The 14,917-nt window shown below is 64.6% G+C and overlaps 5 protein-coding genes across 5 annotated transcripts; 2 read left to right on the top strand and 3 right to left on the bottom strand.

Moving 5' to 3' along the window:
* Positions 1-121: 121 nt before the first annotated feature.
* Positions 122-3,681, bottom strand: PFL1_05202 (uncharacterized protein; the record flags this gene model as incomplete). Its single annotated transcript, XM_007882731.1, has 4 exons — positions 122-395; positions 470-560; positions 683-876; positions 998-3,681. The coding sequence occupies 4 exons, from the start codon at positions 3,679-3,681 to the stop codon at positions 122-124; spliced, it is 3,243 nt and encodes a 1,080-aa protein (XP_007880922.1).
* A 467-nt stretch (positions 3,682-4,148) lies between these two features.
* PFL1_05201 (uncharacterized protein) lies at positions 4,149-6,463 on the top strand (the record flags this gene model as incomplete). Its single annotated transcript, XM_007882730.1, has 3 exons — positions 4,149-5,832; positions 5,943-6,307; positions 6,407-6,463. The coding sequence occupies 3 exons, from the start codon at positions 4,149-4,151 to the stop codon at positions 6,461-6,463; spliced, it is 2,106 nt and encodes a 701-aa protein (XP_007880921.1).
* A 196-nt stretch (positions 6,464-6,659) lies between these two features.
* On the bottom strand, positions 6,660-7,976 carry PFL1_05200 (uncharacterized protein; the record flags this gene model as incomplete). The annotated part of the gene is made up of 1 exon (XM_007882729.1): positions 6,660-7,976. One exon carries the CDS (start codon positions 7,974-7,976, stop codon positions 6,660-6,662), a length of 1,317 nt encoding a protein of 438 aa, XP_007880920.1.
* Positions 7,977-9,061: 1,085 nt separating this feature from the next.
* On the top strand, positions 9,062-12,055 carry PFL1_05199 (uncharacterized protein; the record flags this gene model as incomplete). Its single annotated transcript, XM_007882728.1, has 1 exon — positions 9,062-12,055. The coding sequence occupies one exon, from the start codon at positions 9,062-9,064 to the stop codon at positions 12,053-12,055; it is 2,994 nt and encodes a 997-aa protein (XP_007880919.1).
* A 388-nt stretch (positions 12,056-12,443) lies between these two features.
* On the bottom strand, positions 12,444-14,418 carry PFL1_05198 (uncharacterized protein; the record flags this gene model as incomplete). Its single annotated transcript, XM_007882727.1, has 2 exons — positions 12,444-12,899; positions 13,048-14,418. 2 exons carry the CDS (start codon positions 14,416-14,418, stop codon positions 12,444-12,446), a joined length of 1,827 nt encoding a protein of 608 aa, XP_007880918.1.
* Between the last annotated feature and the right edge of the window lie 499 nt (positions 14,419-14,917).

Below are 14,917 nucleotides of genomic sequence, written 5' to 3'. Positions count from 1 at the left end.
CATCGAGATATCAATACCGTGTCCTGCCTTCGAGCGCCAATCTCGCTTCCATCGAGCCTGTCTCGACGATGACGGCGTGGTGGAAGCAGCGCGACGTCGGTGCAGACAAAGCAAGCGGAATCTACTTCATCTCGACTTCCTCCGCCTTTGTCTCGTCGTCCTTGCTTGCCGCTGCGTTCTCGTTTTTGGCCGACGAGGGCGTGGCGAGGCCGAGATCCTGTCTCGTCGCATCGCTCAATCCACCACCGCCAGTCGTTGACGCGATAGGGTTCGAGGCCGGCGTGGAAGAGGGCGTGCTGGATCCCGAAGCCGGCGGCGCCCTGTGAGCGGCGGCGCTTGGGTCTGGACGTTCGTGGATGCGGAAGAGGGCTATCTGGGTATCTGCCCACACGCCGCTGAAAGATGGCGGAACGGTCGGGGTGTCAGTGCATCGATCTCTGAGTCAAGGAGGCGAAGTGGGGGGACTTACTAGGGCAGTAGGCTCGAGACGTAGATCGTGCCCCACAGGTAGCTCTTGAGCCAGATGGAAGCATGGAGCGTCCATTGCCACGGTCTCGGATCTGTACGACGCATGCAAGGTTGGCCGATCGCATCGTGGAAGAGGGAAGAGGGCAGTCTAGCGACTATCCCGCCCGCGTCGATGAGGCCGCTCAACCATCAAAGGACCGAAGATGTCACTCACGGATACCGTTGGGTGGCGGGGGCAGGAAGCCGGTCATGTCCTGCTCGCGGATAAAGGCGAGCACCTTTTCGTCGACATTGCCACCGCCGCCGGCGGGGTTGGACTGGGAAGACGATCCATCGGCGCCGGATGCGATCCGTTCCACTTCGGGAAGCAGCCGGTCGATGACGAGACGGAGCGGATGCAACGGTAACCTGAATCGTCGTCGCGAGAAGGAAGGGACCGATTTTCACCAATTTGTATGGGGTCAGCATCATATCTCCATTTCGACACGGGACGACGACAGAAGCTCGGCGAGCGATTGCACAGACTTACCCAGACTGCCAGCTCTCGACCCACGCCTGGGTGGGCCGGAAGCCGTTCTTGCCAATGTACTTGCGCGCCGCTGCTTCGACGGTCTCGTCCGAGTACTTGGACAACTCGCTCTGCCACTCGCCTCCCGCGGCCGCGGCGGCCGCTGCTGTTGCCGCTGCCGCCGTCGATGACGATGAAGTCGAGATGCGACGCATTTTCCCCTTCTCCAGCGCGGTTGCCGGTCGATCGCCACGCTCGTCGTCGTCGGCCTTTTCCCCATCTGCCGTCGGAGTTGTCCCAGACGCGGTTTCGTCAGGGACCGGGACCGACGATGACGAAGGCGAAGACGACGATGTCGGCGGAGGTAGCGGCACCTTTTCGAGCCTCGGCGCGCCCTCGAACCAATCGCGGGTATCTGTGCCGAGCGCCCTGCGCTTCTTCCACACCTCTTCGACCCCGCGCCTCAGGCTGAAATGCTCGAGCGGCGGGAGGAGCTTATGCGCGAGCACAAAGGCGTAGACCAGGTTGGGGTTGGCCGCATACTGCACCGCAAAGACCGAGTTGATCGTCTCGAGGACGTAGAAGAGGAGGCGCGGGTTGTTCTCATCCGAGAGCAGGAAGGCCGGCTGGGAAAACGAGCGGAGCAGGTGGATGAGGCGGGTCGACGAGGTAATCGAGAGAGACCGCCAGCTCGGGGCGGTGTTAGTGAGCGTGATGAGCAGGGGCGGGTAAAGGCTCGATAGCTGGCCCTTTGTGGTTGCAATGAGCGAGTAGACGGCTTGGACGAGCGCGTCGATGGCCGTAGCGCCGGGCACCAGACCGAGCCTCGACATGGGCAGCTGGACGCGCGATGCGCTGCCCGGCTTAGCCAGCTGTACGCCCAGGTCGCGATGGCTTGACACGTCTTGCAGCATGAAGGCGCACAGGCGCACCAGGCCTTGAAGTGCCAGGTTGTCCTTGTAGGTGAGGGCAAAGTAGAGCAAGAACGAGACGAGCGCGGGCGCGCGCTGAGGGTGGTCGAGCAGGTAGTGGCGGAACTTGGCGTTGAGCTCTAGCAGGCGCCACAGGAGCATGAGCCGCTCGGCCACCTGGTTCAGGTGCCAGTTGGCGCCCGCGTTACGCCGGCTGCTGCCGCCCGTCGTTGGGATCTGGATGGCAAGGATCTGGATGGGCGACGCGACATGCTCGCCAAGGCTTCGTGCCATGCCGGTCCAGATGAAGTCAAAGTCGGCCTCGCGGTGCAGCTTGGAGAGATAGAAGCGGAAAATGTTCTTGCCACCCGGGCCCGGCTGTGGTGGGCCGAGGGTGCTTAGGCTGGCGGTGTCGGTTTCGCTGGGCTGCGGCGGCTCGTAGCTGAGCAGCACATCGAGCACCTGCAGACTCTGCGAGACAAGCGACGTCTGCACCTCTTCGCCGCTCGATCCGCCGAGGCCGAGGCTGCCGAGTCCACCACCCCCGCCACCACCGCTCCCTCCGCTGCCGACACCGCCGCCGACAACGCTGGGGAGGCCGAGCCAGGCCGAGACGGAGCTGCGTGGGTTGGCGAGGCTCGTGTTGAGCAGACTGCACATGAGCGGCAGCAGCACGCCGCGCTCGAGCTCTTGAACGGTGAAGCGAAGCGCTGGGTCGACAAAGGAGCTCTGCTTTTCGGCCGGCACGTAGATGCTCTTGGAAAGGAGAACGAGCAAGAGGCGGAGCACCTCGTTACGATTCGCGGTGTGCTGGCGCGTGGTTCCTGGCAGGTCGACCGAGCTGCCCACGCCGGCCTCCCAGATTGCGTAGTGGATCTTGTTGGGCGAGCGGCCGGGTGCCAGGTCGGTCAGCTGCTCTTCGGTCCAGGGTATCGTGAAGCCAGAGCAGAAGAGAAGGTCGATAGTGAGGCGGATCAGGCGTTCACCTAGCGCAACAGGCGGCACTCCGTCCTCGTCCTCCCGCGCGCCTTGCACTGACGGCGTGGTAGGGGCTTGAAGCGGGTCCTCGTCTGTGCTAGTCGGGCCCTTGGCGCCGTTTGCTGACTTCCGTCGCTTGGCTCCGCCTTCGGCCTCGTCATCGTCGTCTTCGTCGTCATCGTCATCAATGACGAATTGGCTCTCAGTGGCTGCGTCTGCGCCTGCCGCTGCCTGCTTCACTGGGGTTGACGTTGCCCCCTGGGCTGGCCTTGCCTCTGCCGACTCGTCGTAGGCAGCGGGGGCCTGACTCCACAATACTTCTGCCTCGAAAGCCGGCTCAGAGTGTTCAAGGACAGCTGGCAAGGTCCTGGTCAGGATGCGTACGACGTTGAGGGCCTCTCTAGCCCTGTCTCGTTGGTCCTGCTGGCCCTGCTGCGAGTCTGCGCCGGTGCCGGGAATCCTCCAGCTCGAGAGGCTGCCGAGGTAGGACGCGGCAGAAGCCTGTGCGGCCATGGAAGCCGGGGGCGGGCTGAAGCTGGGATCGACGATGAGGCTCTCGAGGTGGGCTACGAGGACGCGAACGAGGGTGACGATGTTCTCGGGTGCATGCTGGCGGGCCTTTCGGAGGTCTGCGAGGCTAAGCAGCGAAAAGATGTCCGAGGGCGAGTCGAATTGGAGGAAGCCGGACCAGTATCGGCTGTCGTGGTAGGGGATATGCCTTTCGCTGTAGAGCCGGGCGAATCCGTTGACGGCGTCCAGCTTGAAGTCGAGCTTGGACTGGTCGCCAAAGAGGAGACGGCGGGGTATGGAAAACATCGTGGCCGGCAGCGTCGAGGGGCGGAGCGGGAGGATGAGACTGCGGTTCTGCTGCTTTTCCAGGCTAGCCTTCCATTGCTGTTGCGCTTGCGGGTATGGTCGAGTGAGGTGTCTTGACGATGACCGGTGCGTTGACGAAGACCGACTTCAGAAGGCTCGATGCGATGGTGGTCCCGGGGTGGGAGAGGGAAGGAAAGGGACCCGGGCAAAGAGGAGCGAGGGCGGCTCGTGCGCAGCCAGCACAGCTTGATGAGCGTGCGCCTGTTGCTGCGACTGGGGCGGATCCGGACGTCTCCACTTGCAACTTCACTCGTGACTTCCGCGCCCGCTTCCAGCCGGCCTGATGGCCCACCCCTCCCTTGCCCCGGCCTGTGGCTTCGCCTCTTCCCCGCACGCACCCTAGCCTCCTTCCATCATCACAGCCAACATCTTCTGCAATCCACTCCCTCGACGCCAAATTTCCCCTCATGGCCACCTCTTCCACTGCACACCTGCATGCGGCCGTCGCATTCAAGCAGGTGGCCGGCACCTTAGCCGCGCACGCAAACGGCACCCTCTCCTGGACCCCCTCGACCACATCCTCGAGCGTCGCCGCCTTCACCATCAACTACGTCGACATCGCCGGCCTCCAGACATCGAAGCAGGGCGCAGAGCAGACCGCTCTCATGGTCGCTTTGGCAAACGGCGCCCAGGTCGCAGGCAAGTCAAAGGTGCTCCTCATCTTCAACGCAGAGCCGCAGACCGCTCTCGACAACCGCGAAGCCTTCAAAAGCGAGCTCACCACCGCCATCATGAACAACAGGGCAGCACAGCAGCAGCCAGCCGCCAGCGCCAGCGCCAGCGGCTCCTCGACCCCGCTCACTGCGGGCTTCGCCAGCTCGCGTCCACCTTCGGTCCCCTCATCGCCCGCCCCGGCTGCCAGGCGAGTCGCCACTCCGGACGTCGCCTCCAGCTCCGGCTTGAGCTCACCAGGACAGTCTTTCGCCAAGCGCAGCGACACGGCCTCAGACCCGCTCATGCCCCTCACAGACAATAAGCTGCGCGTCAGCGTCCTCCGTTCCGACAAGAACCTGCGCAACCTTCACATGGACGTCGTCGTTATCGGCGGCGCCATGAAAGACGAGGATTTTTGGTCTCATCCACAGCGCCAGGCGCTCATCCGCGCAGAGCGCGCAAGGCTAGAGCAGCGCCGAGGCCGCAACGCCCGCCTCGCAGACCCCAAGCCCGCGCACAACGAGGCGGGCGAGCTCAAACTCAACGTCTCCAACGAGCTCATCGCCGACATTTTTGAGCAGTTCCCCGTCGTCGCGCGCGCGTACGAGGAGAACGTGCCATCCAAGCTCGACCAGAGTGCCTTCTGGCAGCGCTACTTCCAGTCCAAGCTGTACCACCGCCTCCGCACGTCGGCGCGGTCAGCTGCATCGGAGCACATTGTCCAGGACGATCCCGTCTTTGACAAGTACCTCGAGGACGAGGACGACCAGCTCGAGCCGCGCCGCCTGCGCAACCCGCACGACCGCTTGCTCGACCTGGCGGCGACCGAAGAGGACCACCAGGAGACGGGCAACACCAAGGACTGGACCATGCGTGCCGGCGCCGAGCGCAGGACGCTGCCGCTTATGCGCCGCTTCAACGATCATTCCCAATCGCTGCTCGACTCGGCCCTGGGCGAGCAGGAGGAGGCCGAGCGTCGCGCCCGCCGCGTCGTCGGTGGCGTGGGCGAGGAGTACGACGCCAACGACCCCACCGCGAGAGAGAATGTCGAGGCGATCAAAGCTCGCTACTACCGCGAGATTGAAATCGACGATCTCAACGAGTCCGAACGGACGGAGCGAGTGCGGCTCAACGTGAGCGAGCTCGACGGGTATCCGCAGAGCCAGGACCGCAACCAGTCGGTGGCCAATGGAGCCGACGAGGCGGCGGGTGAAGGGGTGGGACGGAAGCGCAAACGGGCCAACGAGGACGACGGCAGCATCCCGCGCACGATCGAAGAGGTGCGCGCCACCGTCGAACGGTTCGATGCCGACATCAAGGGATGGATGCCCCAGTTGGGCGACTACAAGCCGCGCAAGGGCGAGAGCGAGGTGGCGATGAAGGTGATGCTGCGCAACGTCCGCAGCCGCACCACGGATAGGGGCGTCAACGATCTCAGTGGGTCGACCAATCGCTCGTGGAGTGACGGACGGTATCGACGAGTGGCTTGCTGACCTGATCCGTCCCCTCTCGCCCCCCTGGCCCGCTTCGCGCCTGCTTCAATGCAGAGACGTTACCAGCGACGCTGCAAAAGACGACAACATCGATCCAGGCGTCAACGACCGAGTTCCTCCGACAGCTATGGTCATGCCTCTCTCCGAGCTCTGCACCTCTGGGGGACGCGGCAGAGAACAAGGCGACCAACTGGAAAGACGTGCAGGCTTCCAACCTCTCGTCCTCCTCCTCGGCCGCCGCCGGCGTCGATGCTGAAGGTGTAGCGGGAGATGCGGCTAGGGAGAGGGAAAAGGAGGAGAGGCTAGAGCGAGCGCGCAAGATGGTCTCGAGTCTGGAAAAGTCGCTGGACAAGATGCAGAATGTCCAGCTCGAGGCGGAGGAGGAGCATGGCGTCGATGCGGCGAGAAAGGTGGCTACCGTGAGTTCCTTTTCCCCGTCCGCTGCATGCCGACGAAGCTGAGTCTGTCGTGCGGTTACTGATCGGTCCCTGTCTCCTCTACGACGTGATGGAGGGCAGGCACTCGCGCCCACCCGACAGGCTGTTGAGAAGGCGCTCAAGATCAGGATCGAGTGATCTAAAGCGGTCCGACGAGTCGACACACTCCGATGGGGACCGATAGGGACCGTGAATCCATACCCACGTACCATCTTTGACCGTCCTCGCTGGTCCTCAGATCCACACGTGACACAGATGGCGTCCAACGTTTGAATTCACGTGCATACGGCTTCAATGGCCGCCGCGCCGCGCCGCCGTGCATGCGCGTGCGAAGCTACAATTCATCCCTGACCAAGGCCGCGGCGGGTCCGACGGCGTCGATGCCGACCTTCCAGCCAGCCCATAGCACCGCGAGGCCGAATACGAAGACGACGACGGCGAGGTCGTTGACAAAGGCGTTGATGAGGGCGACGTACTTGGCGGCGAGGCGGACGTAGAGGGCAAAGTTGGGGATGGGGACCAGGCCGGCGAGCATGCCGAGCATCGAGGGCGGCGGCGGCGTCTTTGAGGAAAACAGGACGACGCGCATGGCCTGAAGCGCGATTTCGAGCGTGATAAAGATCCAGAAGAGCGGGAAGGCCGTCCCGCCGGCGCCGAGGCTGAGGCTGAGGTTGGTCAAGGTCCACTCTGACTCGAGCGGCCGCTCGTAGCCCAGTCGTGCCCAGCGGTGCAGCGTCGATGTGGCCGACGTGGCCGACGTGTGCAGCGTCGAGGCCGACGCGACGTCCGACGCAAACGACGAGTGATCGTCGTTGAAGAGCGACGAGCGTGCAAAGTAGATGGCCAGCAGCACGACCAGGCCTGCCTGCAGCACGTCAAACAGACGTTCCGGCAACGTTTTGACGCGCAGCGCCGTCGGGGGGCCCTGTGCGTCGCCGCCGGGACCGGCACCGGCACCGCCCGCGCCGCCGCCGAAGCCAGGCATGTTCTGCAGCATGGCCGCCAGCTGGGGAGGCAGGCCTTCGAGGTTTGGCGGTCCCTGTGCGCCCTCTGGGCCCATACCCGGGCCACCCGCGCCGAAAGGACCACCTCCTCCAGCGCCCTGGCCTTGCATCATGGCCATGAGAGCCTCCATCGGGTTCCCGCTCGGTCCACCAGCGCCACCCATGTCGAGGAAAGGGTTCCCGGACGCGGCCTCGCCCCTCCTCACCTGTTCGGAAGAAATGGTGGGGAGGGTGGAGATGTCGACTTCCATCGGATCCTCGTCCGCACCGGGTGCGGCTGCGCCCGCTCTTGCTGTTGCCGCTCCTGGGGCGGGGGACGCCGGGGTGGACGAGACGGCGCTCGAAGGCCGCGAAGGACCCAGAGGCGACGATGCGTCGAGGTAGGCGGATGCACCCTCCCCACGTCCTGTGTTGGTGATGCGCGCGAGGCGGTCGGAGCCCTTGGAGAGGATACGAGCCTTGCGTGCTTCGCGCTTCTGTCGCGCCAGCGTCTCGGCGTCGACCGATGTCGAATCCGTCGAAGACTCTCCCGGGGCAGTCGCGGCGGCAGCGGCGGCGGCGGCAGGCTCAGAGTCGACCGACGAGGGAGCCGGCGCTGCTGCCGGTGCCGCAGATGAGGTGGGCTCTGGGATGGAAGTGTCGCTCATCGTGTGTGGTGATGCAGCGAGACGGTTGTGCGAGGTGGTCCCGGGCGGCCGATGAAGATGTCGGAACTGGAGTTGGAGGTGGACGGATGCCAGCGCGCCAAACGAGCCAGCTTGGCCGGCTGGCAGGCCAGCCAAGCGACCTTCTAGGAAAAGTGGAGAAGCGCGGGCGGGCGGGTCCACGCGGCGTGCTTCGGATCCGAGCGTCCCCGTCGCTGTGACGGCAGAGGAAGCCCCCCGGGATCGCGGAGACCACCAGCAGATCCAGAGGGATGCTTGTTCGGGCCGCGCGCCGCAGGCCAAGGCCGCCTCCAGTACCTGCGACGGGGTCGGAAACGAGGAGAAGAGCAGCTCGGCGTCGGTATTGGCTGGCAGCCTCAGACTAACTACCTTTACACTCGGGCTCGTCTGGACGGATGGTGCGCGGGCAGGCTGCCGTCGAGGAAAGGGCGATTCTCCAGGCCGGGCGACAGGGCGGAGGAGGGTCGCGCCCGTGCCCGCCTCGGTGTGGCCCGTGGCCGAGGCGGGAACCAAGAACCCACAAGCAAGAGCCAAGCAAGCAAGCAAGGCTGTGTGGACCGGCAGAGGGCTAGGCCCACCGGCAGGGTGCAACCAACAGCCTGGCACCAGGCGAGCCAGGGTCAGGCAGGGCCCAAGCCAAGCCTTCTGACCTACCTGGCCCGACCTGAACTGACCCAGCTTGCGCTCGCTCCATCGCCTTGCCTCGGCCTGCACCCGAACCATATCTGTTCAACCCATCTCCCTCGTCTTCTCCCGCCACCGCTGCTCATCAGGCCAAGGGAGCGCTCCCAAGCAGATCGACTACTCCATCTCGTCCGGTCTTCAAAGGTCTTGACAGGCTCGGCGGATCGGCACACTTCCGAAACCGGCGCCGCTGCACAACCCACCACCCACCACCCACCACCCACCTCCGCTCCGAAGCGTTCTATCAAGAAAGCCACGTCGGCAGGCGCTTTGGCCCGACAAGACAACCACACAGGCAGACTGGCAGGCAGCTGACTCTGTGACACGGCGACCTCCCGGAATCGCCGACAGCAAAGCTTCTCCCGCCGACGGCAACGGCAGGTATGCAGTCGCAACCAAGACCCTTCACGCCCACGCCGTCTACCACCACCACCACCAACACCAACGCCTCAGCCTCCAACGACGCTATCTCCTCGCCTGGTCTGCGCAGCGGACAGCAGCAGCGACAGCAGCAGCGTCAGCACCACCAGCACCCTGGCTTCGCCGCTGTCGATTTGAACGGCCAAGTTGCGGCCAGCGCAAGCACGACTTCGTCGCCCACCTCTTCCACCTCGTCAAACTTTACCAACCCGGCCGCTTTCCGACGCTTCGGCGGACCTCCGCCCTACAGCAGCCAGCTCCACTCTCGTCAGAGCAGCGCCACGGCCTTCACCTCCGACACCCTCCCTTCGACCGCGCCAAACAACCCGCTCGACCGCAGCGAAGACTACGCCGCCGCGGCTACGGCATCGCCCTACCAAGACGCACCCCCTGCCTGGCGCAAGCGGTACATTGACCAGGACGACAACCAATCCATCCTACCCACCCACTCGCCCCCAGCCTCCCATTTCGGCTACATGGACGTGTCCTCGGCCGTCAACAGCAGGGCGGCCGCAGCCAACGGCAGCCCGGCGTCAGCCACCCGGCGGTTCGCAGCGGGCGGATTCGACCCGTACGGCGCCAATGGCTCGGATTCGAACGCCTCGTCGGCGGCCGCTTCCCGCACCGGATCCACCACCAACCTGGCCGCCTACGACAAGGCCGCAGAGGCCGGCTTCAGCGCCGGCGGCGCCGCCATGCCGCCAAAGTCGAGCAAGTACGCCAACATGATCCCCGTCCACAAGCCCGCGCCCTCGCACCTCGAGACGCTGGCATGGCTCATGGAGCAGGAGGAGTTTGTCGGCCTCGTCTACACGCTGCTCGCGCTCGTAACCCGCCTCTGGGGCATCGGGCGCAGCAACACCGTCATCTGGGACGAGGCCCATTTCGGCAAGTTCGGCTCCCACTACCTCAAACAGGAGTTCTACTTTGACGTTCACCCCCCGCTCGGAAAGATGCTCGTCGGTCTCGCGGGCCTGCTGAGCGGCTACCGCGGCCAGTTCGAGTTCAAGTCCGGCGAGGTCTACCCGGCCGACGTCAACTATGTCGGCATGCGCGTCATCCTCGCCCTGTTTGGCGTGGCAATGGTGCCCCTCGCCTGGTTCACCAGCGGCGGTCTGGGCTGGAACTGGCGCGCCCGCCACCTCCTCGCCCTCATGGTCCTCTTTGACAATGGCTGGCTCGTCATCTCGCGCTTCATCCTGCTCGACTCGATGCTCCTCTGCTTCACTTTTGCCACCGTCCACGGCCTCGTCATGTTCAACCAGTACCGCCACGCCCCCTTTAGCCACATGTGGTGGTTCTGGCTCACCTTTACCGGCTTCTCGATTGGCTGCGTGTCGAGCGTCAAGTGGGTCGGCCTCTTTGTCACCGCCCTGGTCGGCGTCTTCACCGTCGAGGACCTCTGGGACAAGCTGGGCGACCTCCGCATGCCCGCCCGCACCTACGCCCGCCATTGGTGCGCGCGTATCCTCTGCCTGATCGTCATCCCGGTCAGCGTCTACATGGCCTCGTTCAAGCTCCACTTCCTCATCCTCAGCGGATCCGGACCCGGCGACGCCCAGATGAGCAGCCTGTTCCAGTCGCACCTGCGCGGCAACGACTTTGCAAAGTCGCCGCCCGAGGCCGCGTTTGGCAGCCGCATCACGCTCAAAAACATGGGCTACGGCGGCGGCCTGCTCCACTCGCACATCCAGACCTACCCCACGGGCTCCGAGCAGCAGCAGGTGACGTGCTACCATTACAAGGACGAGAACAACGAGTTTGTCATCACGCCGCCCTGGAACGAGCCCCAGCTGCCGGCGGCCAACGACACTGAGGCGGCGTCGCAGCCGCCGCGCATGCTCAAGGCGGGCGACACGATCCGCCTGGTGCACAACATGACCCGACGCAACATCCACTCGCACGCCATCGCGGCCCCCGTGACCAAGGAAAACTACGAGATCTCGGGCTACGGCGACGACGTCGTGGGCGACGAAAAGGACCACTGGGTGGTGGAAGTGGTCGACGACATGGTCCACGGCAAGGTGGCCAAGGGCGATCCAATCCGCTCGCTGACGACGCGCATGCGGCTGCGCCACCAGCAGCTCGGCTGCTACATGCGCGCCGCCAACGCCATCCTGCCGCAGTGGGGCTGGAAGCAGGTCGAGGTGTCGTGCGACAAGGAAAACAACCCGCGCGACGAGCACACGTGGTGGAACATCGAGAACCACTGGAACACGAAGCTGCCCGAGGGCAACAACCAGCTCTACCGCTCGCCCTTCCTGCGCGACTTTATCCACCTCAACGTGGCCATGATGACGTCCAACAACGCGCTCGTTCCCGACGCCGACAAGGAGGACATCCTGGCGTCGAAGCCGTTCGACTGGCCCTTCCTCTGGAACGGCCTGCGCATGAACTCGTGGGCCGACAACAGCACCAAGTACTACCTCATCGGCAACCCGGCCATCTGGTGGACGTCGTCGCTCTCGCTCGGCGCTTTCGTGGTGACGCTGCTGTGGTACCTGATGCGCCAGCAGCGGCGCATCCAGGACCTCAGCCCGCGCGACTTTGACCACTTTGTCTACGTCGGCAAGGTGGCGGGTTTCGGCTGGATCCTGCACTATGCGCCCATGCTGTCGCTCGGACGCGTGTGCTATCTGCACCACCACCTGCCTATCCTCTACTTCCAGGTGCTCATGCTCGCCCACCTCCTCGACCACTTCCTCTGGAACGATACCACCGCCTGGTACCGCTTCGCCAGCGTAGATGCCGCCGTCGCCGCCGGCGGTGGCGGTGTCAAGCGACGTGCCGTGCGCAGGCAGCCGCTGAGCCAGGGCGTCAAGAACGCGTCGTTCCTCGCCGCCTCGCTCGTCGTCGTCGGCGTGTTTTGGTGGTTCCGCGGCAACAGCTACGGCTTCGATGGCGATATCCACAAGATCAAGGGGCTCAAGTGGAGGAAGAGCTGGAACATCTACTAGAGCGGGCGTCGACGGCACTACTGTCGGCAGCGCGAGATTAGCCTGGTGCCGACCTCGAGGCTGTCATCGCATCGCTACGGCCCTTTCTCCTCTTATCGATTGCGTACCATCATCCGGAAGGACCCTCCTTTCCCTGTCACTCTCTCTACCCCTCTCACCCTTCCCTGCCACTGTTCAGCTATCGTCGACAGACACCGGCCGGCACCAACACACTCCCTTTACCCTTGGCACACACACCACATCCGCTCTCTCTCTCTCTCTCCTCTCTCCTCTCTCCTCTCTCGTGCGCGCGGGGACAAACGTTGAAATCAACTCGACTCGACTCGACTCGACTCGATTCGAGCATCTGCTGCTTCTATTCCACATGCCGGACACGGCGAGGAAGAACTCATCTCTGTGTCCGCCTGCCTCTCGGCTGCGCTGCGTCTCCTTCTATCCCCTGGACGGCAGCGTGTTCGCGGGAGAGCCGCGGTGACGATGCGCCGTCTCGATTCGACCTCATCGCACCTTCCTCGTGCTCCTGCTCCTGCTGCTCGCCGTCTTGGCTACGACTCCACCGTCTCCCTCCCGACCCCTGCTCCTCGTCAGTGGTGGCCTGTGACAGTGTCTCATCGTCGTCTTCTTCGTCTTCGTCGCCGATCGAGACGTAGCGGGACGCCTCGTCGCGCAGCGCGATGTTGTCGGCGATTCCGATGGCCACAAAGCTGCCGAGCACCAAGATGCTCCCCAGCGCGGCTTGTCGCCCGCCCGAGTGAGATCCTCGGTACACGTCGCCCGCTACCGCCAGTGGGATGGTAAGCGATAGCCCTAGCGTCGATGCCAGCGGAGAGGATTTCAACATGGCCTGCGCGTTCATCAAGGGGGGCAGAGTGACGGGGAGGGTCATCGGTCAGTCAATCGGTCATCCTTCGAGCACTTCATGAGCCCGCTCGGTTTGCCCGGCAAGCTCGACGATTGCCATGTCCCCTCCTCTCGCCATCGTCGCGACTCACCATGAGGTAGACGAGGTCGGAGACGAGCGTGATCGACATGTTGACCACGACGCCAGCCCAGGTGCGCGCGTCCTGCGGCAGTGCAAACGTCTCGACCCCCGTGACGTGGAGCAGCACGCCAATGGGCCAGAGGGCGACAATGTTGAAGGCGCCCACGATGCCAAACATGAGGGGCATCGAGATGCGGTCCTCGCTGCCGATCTTGACCTTGAGCAGCATCACGTAGATGCTGTACAGGAACGCCGACAGCAGCGCGAGCATGTCGCCCAGCGGTGCGTTGATGGGCGAAGCGGCTGCTGTCAGCGTGGCCATGGGACCATCGGCGGCACCGCTGCCATCCACTGCCCGCTTGACGAGCGACGAAGAGGCGGACACCAGACCGCCGGCACCTCCGCCGCCGCTCATGCTGCTGCCGGCATCGGCCGCCGTGACGAGCATCACGCCGATAAACGACATCGATACAGCGCCGATGCGCCCCACTGTGAACTTGTCAACGCCCAGCAGCGCGCCGAGGCCGAGCGTAAAGAAGCCGCTGGCGCTGCCGATGGTGGTGCCGCTGGCGACCGAGGTGAGGCCAAGGCCGGCGTTGATGCTCCAGTTTGCGCCGAACCAGACCATGGTGAATTGGCACGCCAGTACCGCCGTCTGGCGCAGCGTGAGCGGCGGCAACGTGTCTGGCGGGATGGCGGCTGCAGTCAGGTCGCCCTCGCCAATCTCAGCAAAGACCGGGATCTCTGTGCGAGGGCGCCGCCCATCGATCGACGAGGGCCGCGCCGAGTGCGAGACGAGCGAGGCGTTGGAAGCGCGCAGAGAGCGTGGTCGGTCGAGATTGGGCCGGATCGCGTTGGTGAGGGAGATGCGGCGTGCGCTGGTGCTGTACGTCGACGTGGGGCGGGAGAGCAAGGGACTGCTGGATCGAGGTGCGGCGGCACGGTCGTCGTTGGCCACTGATCGGTAGGTGCCCCTCTCTGCCTCACTCTCGCCTTCGTCCCGACCGGGGCCGGACGGGGAAGGGGGCAGATCGAACCCGAGCTTCTTGAGCCACCCTTCGCTCGCCGATTCGCTGTCGGCCTCGCCCACTGCATCGAGCCTGAGCGCCCCCAGTCGATCCGTCCTGGCCCCGCCAAACACCTTTGCCCTCAGGCGGGTGGAAAGAAAAAAGGGGACGAGGTAGAGTGCGAAGCTGGAGGTGTTGGCGTAGGTGACAAAGAAGGGCTTGTCGTAGCCCGAGGTGAGGACCGTGTTGGTGAGGAAGTTGGAGGCGGTCCAGAGGATGACGACGACGAGGAGGAGCAGGATGCCAGTGAGGTACTCGGAGCGCCGGTGCAAGGCCGCGGTGGCGTCGCCGTTGGGCGAGGATGATGGCGACATCCTCGGCGGCAGCGGCGGCGGCAGCGGCGTCCGTCGATGTGCTACGGCGACGGAATGGACCGAGTAGAAGCAAGTCGGTGTGGGCGCTGCTTGCTTCCAACTGCGATTCAGCCGGTCTTCGTCGTCGTCAGTAGTGTGTAAGAGCGTGTCGCAAGGGCCGGGCCGAGGGCGTCTATTGAGTGTGAAGACGAGGGCAAGAGCGAGGAGCCGAGGGGGCGAGGGGGCGAGGAGGAGGTCAACGAGGCCGCTCAGCCTGCCTTGCCATGCAGCAGGCGGACCCTTTCCGTGTTCCCCGCTCGGCCTTAGCCTCTGCCTCTCGGATGGCCCGATTCCGAATTCCCCTGCCTGCCTGCGTTTGCGTCAAGCCGCCTGGATTTTTTTCTTTCTTCCTTTGGCCGCGGCCTCGGGGCGGGTGCCAGGCGGGCTGGGCAGGGCTGACTCCACGCACGGCTGCTTCCCCCACGCCAACTCATGCTACGCCTGCAGCGACTCAGCACCA

This window comes from Pseudozyma flocculosa, assembly GCF_000417875.1.
Source record: "Pseudozyma flocculosa PF-1 unplaced genomic scaffold scaffold00018, whole genome shotgun sequence".
NCBI classification, from domain to species: Eukaryota; Fungi; Basidiomycota; class Ustilaginomycetes; order Ustilaginales; family Ustilaginaceae; genus Pseudozyma; species Pseudozyma flocculosa.
This window is presented reverse-complemented; position numbering and strand designations above follow the sequence as displayed.